This window comes from Cynara cardunculus (genome assembly GCF_001531365.2).
Source record: "Cynara cardunculus var. scolymus isolate 2C chromosome LG 1, CcrdV1, whole genome shotgun sequence".
Classification (NCBI taxonomy): domain Eukaryota; kingdom Viridiplantae; phylum Streptophyta; class Magnoliopsida; order Asterales; family Asteraceae; genus Cynara; species Cynara cardunculus.
The window spans coordinates 45609788-45628880 of record NC_037528.1 but is presented as its reverse complement, the minus strand read 5'-3'; the positions used below and the strand labels follow the sequence as shown (position 1 = coordinate 45628880).

General features: G+C 35.8%; 2 protein-coding genes across 2 annotated transcripts; both read right to left on the bottom strand.

Moving 5' to 3' along the window:
- Window positions 1-908: 908 nt before the first annotated feature.
- LOC112506471 (aspartic proteinase-like protein 2) lies at window positions 909-7845 on the bottom strand (the record flags this gene model as incomplete). Its single annotated transcript, XM_025110545.1, has 10 exons — window positions 909-1085; window positions 1257-1328; window positions 2032-2107; window positions 2199-2289; window positions 3119-3192; window positions 3299-3461; window positions 3861-4085; window positions 4999-5246; window positions 5334-5463; window positions 7802-7845. Coding segments are annotated over 10 exons (1278 nt in total), but the record flags the coding sequence as incomplete, so codon positions are not given.
- Window positions 7846-14415: 6570 nt separating this feature from the next.
- LOC112523769 (thioredoxin F-type, chloroplastic-like) lies at window positions 14416-18161 on the bottom strand. Its single transcript, XM_025133450.1, has 3 exons — window positions 17788-18161; window positions 15114-15213; window positions 14416-14642 (listed from the first exon to the last, which is right to left on the bottom strand). The coding sequence occupies exons 1-3, from the start codon at window positions 18111-18113 to the stop codon at window positions 14508-14510; spliced, it is 561 nt and encodes a 186-aa protein (XP_024989218.1). The 5' UTR covers window positions 18114-18161; the 3' UTR covers window positions 14416-14507.
- Between the last annotated feature and the right edge of the window lie 932 nt (window positions 18162-19093).

Below are 19093 nucleotides of genomic sequence, written 5' to 3'. Positions count from 1 at the left end.
AACTAAAACGCAACTCACTCACATCGGAAGCCTTTATAACGAAACCGACATCTTATCACCAATAGTTCGTTACATACTAAACCAAAAAAAACGTTGAATACTGAAATACATTTTGGTTTTGGTCTCTAAAACGCATTAAGCGCACCAGGGGTCAATATACCTCGTGTTCTCATCCACGTAAAAGTTTTAAGTCGAAACAAATCGTGCTCCTTCTTCTTTCGACTCAGCGCTTCAGAATCCCATTATCGGGCTAGGTCACCACAACGACACGTGTAGAAGACAAAAGGAACTGGGCGACCTAGTTGCATGACTTCAGGTCATGGACCCAGATCGCGACTAGGGTTTTCAGCTAAATAGACGAAATTCTCGATCAGATAGTCTCATGCTAAATTTGTTCAATACTCTTTTCTTCCCGGTTATAACAAAACCGAAGGTCTTACTTCTTGTCTCCATTTTTATGGACAAATCTTCATATAAAGTCGTTTTGTAACTTCAGTTTAACGTATAAAAATGCTCTCTCTCTCCCCCTGTAAACGTACACTATCACTAAGATAGTGTAAACACGTTAAATTGCAGTCTTATTTTACGTGCGATAGACATATTTGCGCATTTATGCTTGATATTACCTTTACGGTTTTTGTGGTTTGATTATTGTGAACGGATTGTTAACCCCTGAAAACCGTCTATGCTTACGGCACGGTCGCTCCTAAACGCTCTTTCTTTTCCGTTTGATTACTAACAAAATTCAAGACACTCAACACTTACGATAACCAAGATGATGAGTATACTATACAATATGAAGAAGCTAATGAACAATGAACTCGACAAATCATATAATTACATTGAAATAGTAACGGATATACGTATCCTAAAGAACATATAAAACAAAACGATTGCTTTCAGGGTTTTTAAATACAACGGCATTTCACTTCAATTCGTCCAATTGATCAACGTACCTGCAAGAAATAATAGCAACCCCAAAATCATTCGTGAAGTAGATGTACAACGTGCGGAAGAAATATCTCCGGCATGGACCTCAAACTCATTCCCGGACTCTTCATCTTTCACTTTGATGGTTGATGAGCCTGAAATCACACCAAAACCGACAAGAACGGGGTTAAGCAAAATACGTTTTTGACCATTTGACTCAACCATTTTCCGATAGCCCGCGCATTAAAAGTTGAATGGTCGAATAAACTTAATTTCCCGGTGGGGAAGATTTACGGAAGTCAAAAATTAAAGGCAAGTGTACTTACAATCATGGTCAACCCATCCAATGGCCTTGTTTTCTATATCATATGTAACCAGCCTATCTGCTAGAAGAAGATCTGCATACAGAGAAAAAATGGAAGAAAAAAGAAATTCAAATTTAACCGAACAATGCTGCTCAAAGTTCATAGAGTCCATATCTGACTTTCGGGAGTCAAACGTGTCTTGGTTTTAACTTCAAAAGTGAGAGAAATCTGTGTTCGATGTGGTAGGATGTACTAGTTTCGAGTATTGAACTATAAAAGTATTTGAATGATGAGTTTGAATCTAAAAGGCACTAAAATGCATGCAAAAATCTGGTTCTGCATGGAACGTAGGTTTGACTATCAAAAGTCAACAGTGAAGCGTGATCATGTTAAGCTCCCAATGTCCCACGAGAGGCACGTAGTGATTTAGATGGCATTGAACTGAAACCAAGTAAAACTTATCGACAGGCCTAAAAGGTAAAGGCTACTAGCAACCCAACCTGCGAGAATATGTGGACCCCACCAGATTGATTACTCTCTAAAAGAGCCCATCCATCGCTGGAACTTGTAAAGTTTGACCTTAAACATGATTCCACACAAAGTGTTTGACTATAAGTCATGTGTCTAAAATACCCTTGATCAAAGGGCCAGTGACCTAGTAGTATCCGGTAACCCAACCTTCGTGGAGGTCAGGGGTTCAAACCTCACAAAAAATGAGAAATGTGTGTGAGTTTTGTCGTATATAAGTATTATATCCAAACATGGTTATGTGCACAAGAAAAATTATATTGCCTACCTCCCAATAGAGTCAGCTCTCCTCCAGAACCTGATTGAATATTACTGTTCTGAAAACCGATGCACCATTGGTCATCCTGACGAGAGAAGGTAATGGAAATCGTTATCACAAGTAAAACGAACGATTAGATTACTTCTAACGTTTGATGCATATATATATATATATACCTCCACTTCGAAGAAATATTGATGGGGAGTAACTGTCAATGAAAGTGAATCATCAAAGTGAAACGTGACATTTGGAAAACCTTCATCAATGCTGCATTATGGGAGGATCAGACGACGAAATGAGTCATTTTGGTCAAGTTTCAAGTAAAATAAGGAACTCATGTGGCACTCGAAAGCCAAACATCTGAATCTTTTGACAGATAGTACTACTACAAATCGGGTTTATAGGACGCCAAAAATGTCTAATAGACCGCTTCGTAGGGCTTAAGTTTATAGGATCAAATAATTGTGTGTCCTATGTAAAAACCGTTGCAATAAGTTTATATTTTGGGCGTCTAAACAAGTTTTTCAGAACACTTCTAAAATAAAATATTGTATTAGCTTTTTTACATGACACTTTTGAGAAGTGTCCTATAAACATATTTTTTTAAGATACTTCTTTTTACAAACCATGTTTTCGGATAACGTCATATCAAAAAATTAACAAAACGCTTTATTTCAAAAGTGTCCTATAGACATTTTAAGACGTCCAAAAGCATCTTTAAACTTATTGCAACACTTTTACATAGAACGCACAACTGTTTGGTCCTATAGGCGAAGGATCGTGTGAGAAGGAGAGTTAAGATGAGAAGCATAAGAAGAGATCTGGAATCTTGATCACCTTTAATCTCAAACCCACCCATGAATTGCGCTTGATACGGAGATTGATCCGGTGCATCTCATCCTAATGTGCATCTAAGGGTGAAGATCTCTTCCTACGCTTCTCATCTTAACTCTCCTTCTCATCGGAACCCAACCCTGGTCCTATAAACTTAAAAGTCATATAAAGCAAGTCTATTAAGACACTTTGACATTTTTGGCATCCTACAAACCCTATTTTATGATAGTCTAGTACGTCTTTATAGTGGAAGAAACCATACTTGCCGGAATACTTGTAGCATTTAAAAAGCTTCTCAACTGTTTCTGGCTTCTGGTCGGGTTGTGCGGCCATGATCTAGGTGAAAAGAATAACGTTCGAGAATTATAAAGAAAAATATATGCAAATCTAAGATAAGTAAAGAAACTATGGTAGCAAATGGAGCCTAAAATAGTCCAAATACCTTTTGCATTAGCGGGTTGTAAATCTTAGCGGGAAAATAAGCCAAGGTCGTACCACTGTCAACTATTGCTCCTTCTTTCTTTCCCAAATCAAGTATATTTTTTGGGATATCTAAAGTTTCACCATTCACATCAATTGACTTCATTTCAACATTATAATGCAGACTGCATTGTAGACAAATCACAATCACACCAATTCTTGCACAATAAAATCAAATCAAACCAAACAAACCCAGTATGTCCCACACAGAGGTGGGTTTCGGGGAGTAAGATGTGCGCACACCTTACATATACCCTCGGAGGGGTAGAGAGGTTGTTTCTTTGAGGACCCCCGACTTGCAAAACAAATAAATAAGGGCACGTTTGGTACCCAGATAGGATTGAACCGATGAGAGTGAGGTAGTCAGGTGAAAGAATTGTGCAAGGTTTTAGGGTTTTAATTTGGCATGGATAGTTCAGTAATTTACCAATCTTGTTCCACCTATCTTGATGGGACAAAGAAATGCAGCGTACCAACTCTTGTTCAATGTAAAACAGAATTCATTGGAAAGAAAGAAAATTTACTTGTCTTCTAGCATTGGTGTTGTTTTCACTTTTGGCTCCACCACTTCTCCAATAGCAAAAATGCCACCTCCTTTGGAACCACTCAAGCAATGTGAGAACATTCTTTTCACCTTTTTAGCCGAAGCAAACTGTGAAAGCAACGAAGTACCCGTTTGCCCAAGCCCAAGAATACCGTCAAGAGCTTGTTCTGACGAACCTAACTCCCCCGATTGTTTAGCTCCACACCTGTCTTGGATCATAATATGAGCATTATATCTAAACCCAAAGACTTCATTCTTACATCATACAACCACTACAACAAAATGGGTATGTTAGGATGCCTAGTCATTCTTGGTCGTCCTAATAGAGTATTTAACGGGACTTATGAGTTTCAAGTCCAACAACAATGTGTCATATACAATAAGTTGTTAAGACGATGATCATTTGCAGGCTTGGGCAGGGCCTAACCTATTTGTCTTGTCCAACGGACCTAATATAGCAAATTTAAGCCCTTTTTACCGGCTTGAAAACTTGCCTTTACCCGCCCTACAAATGGTTCAGGCTTGCCCACGAGCTAATGGGCCTAAAAATCTTTTTACATTTTTAAGAGAACAAAACTTATATAAAACCACAAGTCATGTAAAATAATTCAAAATACATAACAATTTTTCCAACTTAAAAATAGACGCAAATACGTAATAATGTACATAATTTATAAAAAAAATATCCGCAAAATATGGAGCATCAATAAAAGAAATGACCAAACGAGATAACAAGGAGTTGAGCAATTGATGTCATTATGTTTTTAGATTCCGAAAGAGTGTTTATATCACGAGTCATAATTAAGTGGAAGCGGTAAGTATCTAGAATTTTCAATTTTATTTTGTAAATTTTAATTGCAAAAGTTGATCAATTATAAAAATATTAACAGCCAGGCGGGCCTGTCCAAAAATTCTTCGGACGCCCATGCCCGTTCATTAATTTTAACAAGTTAGTTCAGGCCCGCTAGTTTCTTCAAAAGTGGTAGTCCAAGCCCGCTTTTCTAGCGGTCAGGAGATGGCGGGTCTAGTGGGCTGTCTCGCCCATGAACAGCCCATTTTGTTGTAGTGCTCTCAGAATTTTACGCTTTCCGATACTAAAAGACAACTTAAAAACTCACCCAAATGTTATATTCCCACTCATATATTTAGTCTCACCGTCTCCGGATGCTTTGAGAAGTTGCAGATTGTCGTTAATGAAATATCCAGCAGTTCCGCTCCCATCACCATACGTAACAGTATATAAACAAGACATTCCGACCTTACACTCGGTATTAGAAGAATCCATTGTGGTTCTGCAAAAGTCATCATCACAGGTAACTTTTTTGGCACTTGAGGAGTCGTTTGGATCATATAGTTGCAATGGAACCTGTAGGTAGAATGTTTAACAATTGTTGCTTTCTAAGTAGAACGAAAACTTCAAGTAAACATATGAACCACGATAATGGATACATACTCCAAGGTCACTTGTCTTTGGGCACGACTCACATTCGATACAATTCACCCATAAAAGATCACTCCCTGTATCGACTTGCACGTGATAATCCTTCGGAGGAGACCCGATTTGAATCTTGGTGAAATAGAGACTGCATAAGAAAATAGAAGACTAAACAATATGAATTGGATCATATACTCGGAACAACAAATCTGGCCATGTGGGCGTTCCAAGAAGTTCCAATCTTCTTGGAGGCCCTGTTATACCTATACCAAGACTATAGATCAACGGGACGCCAAATCGGCTAAAGGAGTAAAAGACTAAAGCATTATAATCGGGTTAAAGGTTAAAACCCATATATAATTGGGTAACCATATCTCGCATTGGAACACCAACGGGCACGGCCCCATGTGGCTGGGAGATATAACTATCATGATGTAACTACATTCGTTTATATCTTTGCCATTAAGGTGGTGTTTGTTTTTTCATTAAGTCCAATATGGATTAAGTTGTCTGTATGGATTTATATAAATTTGTTTGTTTGTTTTTTGTACTGAAATAAGTCAAAAGTTTGAAATGATGCACCCTTTTGTGCAATGCAACCATCTCAATAAACGAACAACAAGATCATATGTTTTGTGTCATCAATTATACATGCAAATAAGCATTTGAATTCAGAGCTTGTTTTGGTGATCCATCTCCGAGTTAAGTTCACAATGACCACAAAGGGGTTTTCCATTCTTTTGACATGATTATTGGAGCAACGCAGAACCATGAAAAGGAAGCACCAAATTGAGGTCTACGTAAATAGGCTCTGATACCATTACGAAATAAATAAATAAATAAACGATTAAGCCAATTGCTACATGAAGCTATGCACACACACACACACATATATATATATATAGAGAGAGAGTTAACAATGAGAATTTAGGAAGTATTCCAAAAGCAAACAATTATTTAGCTTAATCCAAACAGACGGTAAAATGGTAAGGTAAGAATTCAGCATGACAAACAAACAACAATTTAGCCTCCTAATCTATACAGCTTAATCCATACCAAGGTTCTAAAAGGCGTGCGGCGTATCATGGCGGTGAGGTCAAGCCTCAAGCCTTAGAAGCCTAGGTGAGGCCATAACGTTTTTCAAGACGTGACTTATCAAGGCAAATATGTATATCATACATAAAATTATATATACATACACATATATATTCTACTATTACTCGATTAGTCAATGATATTGAACAATTTAAATAATGTTTATGCACTGAAAACTAAAAAGTAAGACACTAAAAAGGTAATAAAGAACAAAAAATCAAAGTATGCCTTACAAAAACTGCACATCAGGCCATGGCGTACCATAGGCTTAACGGTGGTAAACTTTGCTCTCAAAATCATAACGTCTAATCAACAGCATTATCAAAATTACCCATGATTGATCTGAATAGAGAATTTATCTTCCACACATAATATAACTAATCTAACATCTGGGTGATCAAGCAATAAACAATATCCATACAAAATGCATTATGGCAATCCATAAACCACATTTATGAATACAACTTTCAGAGGAAAATATATCTATTGACATATACATGCATAGAGGGAGGTTCAGGGGAAAACTGAGGAACACCATGGTAACCATTCATTTGGACGGTATGCACATGTGCATACAAGTAATTGAAGTTGTTTTTTGATTTTCATGCATGTGTGCATGTTATGCTTATGTGAATGCAAATGTGCATACCGTCTTTCATTTTCATTACTCGTATAGAAATTCTCATATGCACATGTGCTTACAAATTAATCGTATGCACGCACATGTGCATACCGTATGCATGCACATGTGCTTACAAATTAATCGTATGCATGCACATGTGCATACCGTATGCATGCACATGTGCATTGTGCATACGAGAGACAAATTGCTTGTAAGTTACAAATTACTCCGGATGAATGATTATTGGAGTGTTGCTCAGTTTTTCATTTTTTTGCGGTTTTCCCCGAACCTGACCCTACATACATACACACATACATGCATGCATATATATATATATACATATATATATATATATAGAGAGAGAGAGAGAGAGAGAGAGAGCTAACGCGGCTGAGGTGGGGCTGCCGTCGCCACCAAGAGGGAGTTCAGCGACGGCCAGCATTCTCTTATGGCGGTGGCAATCATGAGAATGGACTGCACTCAAAGGCCTTTTACGGTCATGAAACTTATGCTGAACATGTAACACCATATTCGCTGATGCCAAAACACCCAATTGAAGAACAACAACAACAAACCCAATTACACAAACAATTCCTCTTCTATTCACATCCATATCTCAAAATTCGAATCAAATCTATCTAATCTTCAAATAGGTATCTTAAAATCGAAATAAATTAAGAAAACCCTGTCCTTTGTGCGTGTTTATTTACGAATTTGTATGTTCTACAACATTATTGAAAGCAAATTAGAATGAAGACCAGAAACGCACCTGAATTTGACGAAATTTGAAACCAGATATAAGGATGGAACGAAAATAGGGGGAGAGCGGCATTAACGGCAAACAGACGATTGTTTTGGTTTTCCGAATGTTTGAGCTTTGCTGGCATGGTGGTGATCAATACCCCCTTTGACTTTGACCTTTTGAAGTATTAAAATGTCTCATATCAACCCTATACTTCTGAACTATGACATATTTAGTCCTTTTAGTTTTTTTTATTAACTTGGATATTCAACCCGCTATTCGAGCCGACTAATCCCAGAACGACCACCTTCTTTGCAGATAGACCGGAGTCATTGCATTTGAACCTCCGTGGCCACAAGCGGATTTTTATTCCTCGGATTTGAACATGAGACTAGGGGTGAACGCGGGTTGGGTTGGGCGGTTTACAACAATTTTACAACCCAACCCAATTATGGCGGTTTGGAAAATCTCAACCCAACCCAACCCATTCAAAAGTATAACCCAACCCAACCCTTGCGGGTTGAGACGGGTTGGGTTGGGTTGGCGGGTTAGTAGTTACATAATTTGACGAATGAAATAATTCATAAAACTTATGTTTATAGACCATACTATAAAGCGTCCTATCTAAAAACGTAACAATAGGTTTATAGGACGTTTTTGGACGTTTCAACAAGTGTTTTAGAATGATCTTTAAATAAAACGTCGTATTAGTTATTTTGTGGAAACATTTTGAGAAGTGTCCCGTAAACTCATCTATTTATAGGACACCTATGCTCATATGACACTTTTTCAAGTCGTGTTGTRTAAAATAACTAATACGACACTTTATTTTAAAAGCATCATAGAATTTGTTAAGACGTCCAAAACCATCCTATAAACATATTGAAACTCTTTTAGATAAGACATTTTTCTAATGTAACTCTTTAAAAGCGTCATAGATTGATGGATTCGTTCATCAAATATCTATCAATATCATTCATATTTTCCAACATATCAATTTGTTGTTTTCTACAAAACAAATCAATAATTTTCCTTATTAATTAGATTTTTTGTCATCATTATTTGATCGTGAATTTTCTTTTGGTAACCTATACGTTTAGTTAAAATGGAACAAAATATAATATCAATAAAAATTATATAAAATTATACATTATTAATATATATATATATACATAATAAATATATATATATACATAATAAATATATATATATATATATATATATAATTTTATAAAAATTATATATTAGCGGCGGGTTGACGGGTTGGGCGGGTTGAGCTAGGCTCAACCCAATTTCAACCCTCCTAATTGGCGGGTTAGCGGTTTGGCGGGTGGACGGTTTAGCGGGTAGACGGGTTGGATTTAATTGGGTTGTTAGCGAGTTGGGTTGGGCGAGTTTCGCGGGTTGACGGTTTTTTGTTCACCCCTACATGAGACCTCCATGTACTTTTGACTTTGGACCAAGCTCAAACCAATCAGGCACCACCCTTGTGGTTAGTTCCTTTTAGTTTTTTAACATTATGTTTTCTTTTGCACTTTTTTTCCCAATCGTCAACTTAACAAATTAAAAACTTCCATTAAAACCTCGTTTTTTTGCTAAATTTTAATATCAATATATACATCAAAAATAACATTTGACACAATAATCAATACAAGAAACAAAGTTCGTGTACATGAACTCAAAAAATATTGGTGGCCCGTAAGAACTCTTCGTTATGGTAGTAATTTTATAAGAACTCCACTTTTTTGTTTGTAAGAACTTTTCATTGTGGATGCTTTAAATACATATTGTATAATTTATACAGCAAAACTCATACACACTTCTCACTTTTAATAAGGTTTAAACTTTTGGACTAAAACTGTAACGCCTCATTCCACACATTGCATGTAACATATACTTCATATACAAGAAATACATGTTTGTACACCACAAAGGTCCCTTAGTACAAGAATCTACCAGTACAAAAATACATGGTCCAAAAATTCCAAAATACAATCTTGTACTAAACCAGTTTCATCTGCCAAAACTATACAAATCATCAGCCAATTTTCATGCAGATAATCATATAGGGAATTTACTATATTTTTCTCTTTCCCTTACCATCAGCACTTCCTGTAATACATATTTAAAATCACAAAACGAGGGTTAGACCGAAAGGTCTAATGAGTTACCCTATTTATGTCATTGTAGGGTGAAAATCACCAAAACTTTTAAATAAAACAATTTTTCATATATATTACAAATATATGAACAAGTAAGAGCATAAAGTCAATACCTTTCACTTTTCAAGCCATTAATCTCTGCTCGTAAACAATATATCAAGACAAGTTTACATTAATCAATATCAGAACGCCACTTTTAAACCTCTTGAATCAAATAAGGTTTAATCAAAGTTTCAGGCCAAACCTGTTATCTCCTCTTCTATAACATCCAGACTATGATTTCCATTAAGAACCTTGATTCTAAATCTTTAAATCACAAAGAAATAAAGATTTCAAACCACAATAATCTTAAGAGATATAATAGTAAGAGTTATATTACGAAATACACACACACAAATGCCACCCTTATATCCAAATGTACACCTCTCCTTGATATGACACCCTTATCCCATGGTACACCTCTCCTTGATATAACACCCTTATCTCATGGTACACCTCTCCTTAATATGTTACTATTATCTCATGGTACACCTCTCATTGATATGTCACCCTTATTTCCTCATCAAAATATTTCATAAAACAATTCCATATATAATACACCGCAGTCAATGGAATTATTATTAGTTCCAATTCAATTTTGTCAAAATTCTCATTTATTGTTTCAAAAGAATCATATTTTGTCAAGATAACACTTAATCCGGTCAACCTTGTCCGGATAACAAATCCGGACAACACTTCCACAAATTGTCCGATTTATCATTTGACTCAAAACACAACCTTGTCTGGATAACAAATCCGGACAACACTTCCACAAATTGTCCGATTTAACTAAACCGGTCACCACTTAGTCGTATTCTTACTTCTCCGTTCAAAATATTTAACATAAACTCAAAATTCATAAATCGCTCAATGCTTGTCCAGTTTAAGACTAAACCGCTTAACACTTATCCGGTTTAAGTCTAAACTGGACAACATCCACCAGATGGTTCATTTATAATTCGTTCATGCCTTATCCGGTTTAGGGCTTAAATCGGCCAACACTTGTCCGATTTAGGGCTTAAATCGCCCAACCCTTGTCCGATTTAGGGTTTAAATCGCCCAACCCTTGTCCGGTTTAGGACTAATCCGGACAACACTCGACCGGTTTAGATGAAATCCGGTCAACACTTATCCGATTTAAGGTGGTAATCCGGATGATATATGAAACATAACAAACCAGTTCAAAACAATTATAATTGTTATACCAAAATTGATACTTCAAAGCATAAAACACTCACCTTATGCAAATCCTTAGAAAATCAGATGAGTTCAACTTCTTGAAATCAGGTAATGTGAAATCCGGTCAACCTCTCTTTAAAATCACTCAATTCTTCAAAAATGGCCAACAAAAGATACGAGGGTTTCTCCTTCTTATTTATACTTACCAAACAAGGTAATGCAGCTAAAGTGCCCTTACCATACATACATGCATACCTCATAACCATTGCACATAGATCATATATATATATATATATATATATATATATATATATTACACCTCGTCACACCACACACATACACATATATATATATATATATATATAAATTCTTGTATATATATATATATATATACATATATATATATATACATTTCACATTTATGCATAAAATTCGCATACCCACATGATCAAATGTACAAATTTATCATGCTGTCACATAAACACATAATAAATAATCACGTATAAGTTACCTCAGGTGATAACCAAGATCCAGTTATCACAAAACAACGTCAAGATCTACCACTGACACGAATACCACTGAACCGATAACTCTTTGGTACTTGTTCTCTTGACGGGTAATTGTTTTCTTTCCCTTATGGTGATTATTTTCGAGTTTGTTTAAAAAAAACCTCGTTTTTATCTTGTAATATTACGTTTTGCTACTTCAAAGGGTTCACATTAGTAGAGTTTAGCATCTGATGATGAGTTACTAGCTACTGGGGAGTTAGCAAATGCGTGGAAAAGATAACATTCATTAACGAGTTTCAGTTAGAAATTGCAGCAATTAAATCTGAATCATAAAATAGATATAGGATTAAACCATGTATATACTATTTATATTATAATCACTTTCAAAGGTACTATGGCAGTTCAATATTTTTCCGATACTACATCAATTCGTTATGTATGGATGATGAGATTTCATTGATATAGATCTTCCAAAGAACAAGGCCCGAGAGGATGATTAGTCACACTGGGACTGAAACACGGCCCATACTCCTATAGGAGGCAGCAATGGGGAATTTTCTAATAAAAGGCCCATAGCCGAAAGTGAAAGTGTCATGAGTTGCATATATATTTTGAAATTATTAGTTGATCATCATTAATAGCCTTATGGAGCTAATCTATGTTCATTTTGAAGAAGATTATAAAGGAAATTACCCAAAATACCCATTTTATACATTAATAAAATGATAACTTTTCAAAACTTTTTCACAAAATGACCATCAAAATCGTATAAGGAGGGCGATTTTGATTATAAGGTACGGATGGGTCCTACATGTATACCATTTGGGGGACAAAAATAAGATATTATATCTGAAAATGGGCAAATCGCCCTTAAAAAGTGAAAATCGCCCCATGGAGGCAATTTTGACCTCCATTTCGTCTTCTAGTGAAGACAGCTTATGACGTAACGATTTGACACATCAACGACGATTTGACGAGACATCAAGGGCGATTTTCATTGGTATTTTGTTTTTTTTATGATCCAATGTAATATATATAAATTTTGTAGTATTCTCTATAAAATTGTAGTGATCCAAACATTTCTACTCTTACAAGCCCCATTGATGATTTTCACTTTTTGAGGGCAATTTACCCATTTTCATATATAATATCTTATTTTTGTTCTCCAAATGGTATACATGTGGAACCAATCCATACCTTATGGTCAAATTCGCCCCAAAATAGGAGGGCGATTTTGGTGGTCATTTTGTGAAAAATCTCTGAAATGTGGTCATTTTGTTAGCGTACCATTTATAAAATGGTCATTTTGGGTAATTTCCTTTACTATAATTTGGAATCTATGTACATAAACCGACATATTATATTAATATATTCAACACAAACAAGTTCTTTATTTTCAGTATCAATTATATTTATTAAAATATTCTATAATTTTATCATCTTAATACATCTTTTAAAACAACTTTATATAATAATTCAATCTCATCGGTGAAAAACAATAAAATAAATAATTTCTCTCTTCTCAAGTTAAATTTTAAAGAATTTTCTGAACTCGGAGTTTCCTCTATTTTAAAAAACAATATAAAGTATCTGTCATAACAAAACAGATAACAAAATCTCCATTTTTAAAGAATCTGTAGAAGATGGTGTTATATATATATAGGGGTTGGTTCAAATGTTAACAAAGATTATCGTGTTAACTTTGTTAACCGATCTTGACCGTTAATTTGAATAATAAACGGTTGTGATTTAATGATATTTAAAAATTAATTATTATATTAATATTTTCAATTAACATATGTGAACAAAATATCAAAGGGTATTTAGGTAAAAAGTAATCTATCTTTGATACACGAGTTGTCAGACATATGAACAACTTGTGTGTATCTTCAAACCACATCAAACAAAAAAGATTAGACATATGAACAACATGTGAATTGTATGAACATCTTCTGTATATTTAGGAGCCAACTCTGCTGTATGTATATGAACACCTATGAACCAAGGCATCTAGGGCTGTGTGTTTTCATACGTGTTCACATGTTTTCACATGTTCTGTGTGTGTATGTATTCATATGAACATCTAATGACTTGAATATTCATGAACACTTATGAATCACGACATCTAAGGCTGTGTGATTTCTGATGTGTTCATATGTCAAAGGTGAGAACTGTAGATTAAAATAAATGTGAATTATAGAACATGAACACGTGTGAAACTCCAATGTCAGTATTGGATCATGATCAATTGTGATATTTTCAAATTTGTAACTCCCAATTAATTATTTGGGAGTTACATAAAATAACAAATTACTTAAATACCCTTGTATTTTATATATGAGTTACATTTGAACCAAAGGAAAAGATGGAATATGATTGGTTGAGCTTGGTTAACATAGTTAACACAAAAAAATTGGTTAGTATTTGAACCAAGCTATATATATATATATATATATATATATATATATATATATATATATATATATTTTTTTTTTTTTTTTTTATTAACCTAGACATCCAACCCGCTATGCGAGCTGACTAATCCCAGGGCGACCATCTGCTATGCAGATAGCCGGAGTCACCGCATTTGAATCTCCATGGCCACAAGGGGATTTTATTCCTCCTCGGATTTAAACCTGGGACCTCCTGGTACTTTTGACCTTTGGAGCCAAGCTCAAACCAATCAGGCACCACCTTGTGGTTGATGGTGTTATATTTTTACTGAAAAGGGATAGAGACTAAAGTGGAATAATTAACAAGTAGAGAAAAGCAATTTGATTTCAGAAACAAAGATTATACACAAAGCAGGAGGAGGTGTATGTATGTATAGTAAGAGATGGTAGATCAACTGCATCTAACCTCATCTATTGCATCAACTAAATTGTTAAACTTAGCCCCTGTCACTTCTTTTACAATCTTAGAGTCCTTGAGAATCTTGAAGGTTGGAACCACCTTTAATCCTAGCTCCTTTGCCAATACCTGCCATTTGCCACCTAATTAATACCGTATCAACGCATCTCTACAACTCTTTAAGTTGCGAGTATAAACGGTTGCTGGGTTGGGTTCCAGAGAGAATTGTCCCTTTTCGTGACAACAAGTGAATCTGCCCTTATATTGTGTGAACATTTGTCGTGAGAACTGGGAAGGTTACCCTTGTATTGTCTAAAGATTTTTCGTGAGAACTGTTAAGGTACCCTTACGTTGTGTGAAGCTTTTTGTGAAAAATGAAAAGACACCCTTATATTGTGTGAAGATTTGTCGTGAGAACTGTGAAGGTATCCTTATTAACGTAACCTTCACAACACACAATTAAGGTGAAGTGAAGGTTACAATCGTCACACAATATAATATAACCTTCACTTGTGCTCACATTCTCATATGACCGTAACTAAGGGATGGTGGTGTTAGCGAAACTTGCTTTTAGGGAATTCAAATCAGTTAATCACAAACCTTGTTGTCTTGATTGCAATCAAGCTTTAGAAAGACCACATCAAGATACTTCTCAGACAATTCTTGGAATTTTGGAGCGATGACCTTGCATGGACCACACCTATAGAGTTCAATAAATAATCAAAACCATGGGACGAGGGGGAAGATGCAAATGAAGAAAGGAAGATAGCTTAGAAGTATTGTTATCATGGTTGTATTTCGTGCATGGTTAGTCTTAGATTTTGCAATTGACGTATTTTCCAAAGAAATTGTTTCTGTGACTCAAACCTGTTATCTTTTGGCTGCAAACATACGATTTCCCTCTAGCAACAAAAATAACCATATGGAACAGAACCACGACAAGTTTTTCTTTTATGGTAATCGTGGGTATCCGGACCAACTTCTGCGCACTTCGACTAACTCCATGGGTCCCTGAATATAGCAGCCAGGAAAATCCCAGTGGCCTAGACTTGAACTGGCGACCTATGGGGAGGAGCCCCAAGGCTTAGCCTTCATATTGACACTTGAGTTAGCCTTCAAAGTTCACTCCAAGTATGTGAAACCAACTAGGAGGGTTACTCACTGTCAGGGATTACAGAATGCAAAAGAAAAACTACATACAAGGACTTCCCTTACCAAATTCACAAAGCTGGCAATGCTTTCGCTCACCAGGTTGCTGCTTTGTCAAACTAAACCAAACCAAACCAACACAGTTTATCTCGCTCAAAGATAGGTCTGGGAGTGGGATACCCCAAAGGTTGTTGCTTTGTCGTTTTCTTTTAACCATAGGCAAATGTTAAATCGGCTACCGGTATCACTGGGGACTTTCAAACTCATGGATGAAGTGGGCATGCTCAAACAAGGTTTTATCTTTGGTACCCGGCTATGGAACCGGAACCGGAACCGCCTTGGAACTGCCGGTTCCGGAACCGGAACCGATATGAGTGGTTCCAGTTCCGGTTCCTAAAATACGGAACCGATTGAGAATGGTTCCGGTTCCGGTTCTCAATTTTTCGGAACCGTTACCCGCCGGGTACCCAGTATTTTTCAAGTAAAAAAATAATTATTATTTTTTAATACCAAATTTATATTAGGTTTACATCTTGAAAGCATGTCGTCATTTTCATTCTTCATCTAAATTCTCCATATAAAATGATCCGTATTTTTTTAAATTGTGTATTCACTTGGATTCATAGTATGTAATCGTTAAACTTTGAACATTTACCATTATAATATGTAATCGTTAAACTTTGAATATTTTCTATTAGTCTATTATAGTTTGTAATTGTTAAACAATATTTGTAACAATTATTTTGTATAATTTGTATTCTTGCTTATTTATTTAGTGTTTTGGCAATGTTTTATTTTTTATTTCTAAACAATAAAATTTTAATATTTTAGGAAGCGGGTACCCGGAACCGGAACCGGTTCCCGGCGGTTCCGGTTCCGGTTCCGGTTCCAAAAATTTAAGAACCGCTCTAACCGGTTCCGGTTCCGGTTCCAATATCTCAAGAACCGCCGGTTCCGGTTCCGGTTCCTGTCAAAAAGGGCGGATACCCGCCTATGCTCACCCCTACGTTCTATCACATAAGTAATAGATATAGATCTTTATATATATTAATGTTTATGTCCTTTGTCAATGTAAAAATACATTTTGTTTCAGATTGGCAATGCTAAATTTCCTTATCAATCCTTATAAAGAACACCCTTTATATAAAAATCTGAACATCTTCCAAGTGTTGATCTAGTGTCCTCTAGGAAGATTGGAACAAAGACATTTTAGAAACATTTAGAATTACTCGCATGCAAATACCATAGAGCATTGATGTATGGAAATGTGGTTTCCAAATATGTAAAAAATACTTTCATATATTGGTATATGCAAGGGTTTGGTCCGTGAGTTGGCTAGGGTTGTAAGCAAGTCAAGCCAAGCTCCACAGTGTTAGGCTATGAAACTCAATTTGATGGCTCAAAGAATTTCATTAAGGCATGCTCTCGAGCTCAACTCTGAGGAAGATTTGAGCTTCAATAATTTGCCATTAGAAATATACAGAATAAATTAAGCTTGACATAGTATACACACTTGATTTACTGTCATATTAATCAACTACATAAGTAAACATAGACTGGACTTGAAAAGCTGGATAAGAGTTCACATGAGAGTTCTTACGAACTCGAATTTAACTCATTATACTAGTATTTGTACTCAAAGTTAATGAAGTTCAGCTCAATAAAGCTCCATTTAGCTCAAATAGCACATCAAGCTCGAATAATTTGACAAATGTTCGGTTCGATTACTGTCTAAGTTAACTAGATGTACTCAATCACGTTGTTGCAAGGTCTATTTTGACCCCTTAAAACAAGGGCACAAAGAAGCAGTGCTCATGTTTCATCTTGAAGTTCGGTATGAAAATAGCAATGTTCCCTTTAGATGTGACTCTTATAAAATTACTGGAACACTAAATACGTTTAAAATCCTTAGAGACATTCCGTGGATCAAAATCAGTTTCACCACTGATTGGTAACAATGAGAACGAGACCTAAAGTTTTGCAAGTTTCCTGGACAGAAATTGTTTCAATTTTATATTGCAAGGTCAGGGATTCAGATGATCGAATATATATACATACAGAAATTCTACAACGTTAACTTCAAGTTTAGGAAACATAGAGTACGAGTTTGAGCTAATTTACTTACCACTGGGTGTACATATCGAGAACGACAGTCTTATCACCAGCGGCATTAACGAGAGGCCAAAACGTGTCCTTGCAAACCTCGGTGACCTGTCCAACAACCACCGTCGGACCGGCGGTTTCCAGGCTCGATCTCACCTTGACGGAAGAACTCAGGCCTTTCCTGTTTCCATTCTTCTTATTAACCATCATCATAGTTGAAAACCGATGAATGTCTCCGCCTACAACAGACTGTTTGGTAAAACATGACGGCAGTGAGCCAATCGACGACGATGACGATGACGACGGCGACGGAACCGGCCGGCAGAGTTGATGAATTTGCAACGCCATTGTAGAAATCTATATATACAGAGTCTGTATCTACTACTGTGTTGGTGTGTGTGTGTGTGGGTGAGGAGAGGCGCAAGTATTTGAAAGCTTTGGAAGGAAAACATGATCGTGCATTTGAGATGTAAAATTACGAAATTGTCCTGGACATGGACGGGTTTGATGCGAATATCTTGGGGTAGTATTGTCCATGAATTTTGGGGTAAGAAATTTCCTGTGGCTAAGAAATTTGAACTTTTTTTCTAAAATAAGAAAAAGGAAACTTTTACGACAAAAACATCGTTTTTTTATTCAATTCAATTATTTTATTATTATTTTTAAAATAAATATTGTTTAATAATTTAGCAAATAAGCTTTTAGGGATCGTTTACTAAACGCTTACCCGGTAAGTACTTACAGGCTAATTTTCCTTACCGGATGAACATGACAAGGGCCAAGAATCTTACGCGGTAAGAACGATGATAAGAATGAAAAGTCTTACCCGGTAAGTGAGGGTGACGACTCTAACTCGGGTAAGCACTTACTAGGTAAATTGTTGCATGAGATACGTTTTGATCTACTAGAATTTTATCCTGTAAAATAAATTATAGTGTTGACCGATAACGGTAAACACTTATTGGGTAAGCATTTAGGTAAACAACCCCTTAATGTCACGTCCCGTTAAGAGGTTTTCCAGCAACACGGAACATTCTAGATCAATCAAGAAGATAAAGGAACCTTGAAGTAAAATCAAGCAAGGATCAAGAGGAAACAAACATTACTAGATGGATACATACACCTCTGGTTCTTAGCTATACTACCTTATAAATCAGATTTGTCAAAATTCTTAAAAACAATTTTTAATGCACAACATACTATACGTTTATGCACAAAGTCTTAAAAACAACTCATAATGCACCAAGTACTACTACTTTATGCATTCATTTTTAAAATCTTTTAATCTACAATTAAAATAGCATATAGTACTAGTTACAAATGCACAT

Bases quoted from the DNA above. Each gene is read 5' to 3' on its own strand.
- LOC112523769 (XM_025133450.1), bottom strand. From the start codon at position 18,113: ATGGCGTTGCAAATTCATCAACTCTGCCGGCCGGTTCCGTCGCCGTCG. The intron at 15,214-17,787 runs GTAAGTAAATTA...TGAACTCTATAG, and splicing joins CTCGATATGTACACCCAGTG to GTGTGGTCCATGCAAGGTCA. The intron at 14,643-15,113 runs GTTTGTGATTAA...GGCAAATGGCAG, and splicing joins ATTGCAATCAAGACAACAAG to GTATTGGCAAAGGAGCTAGG.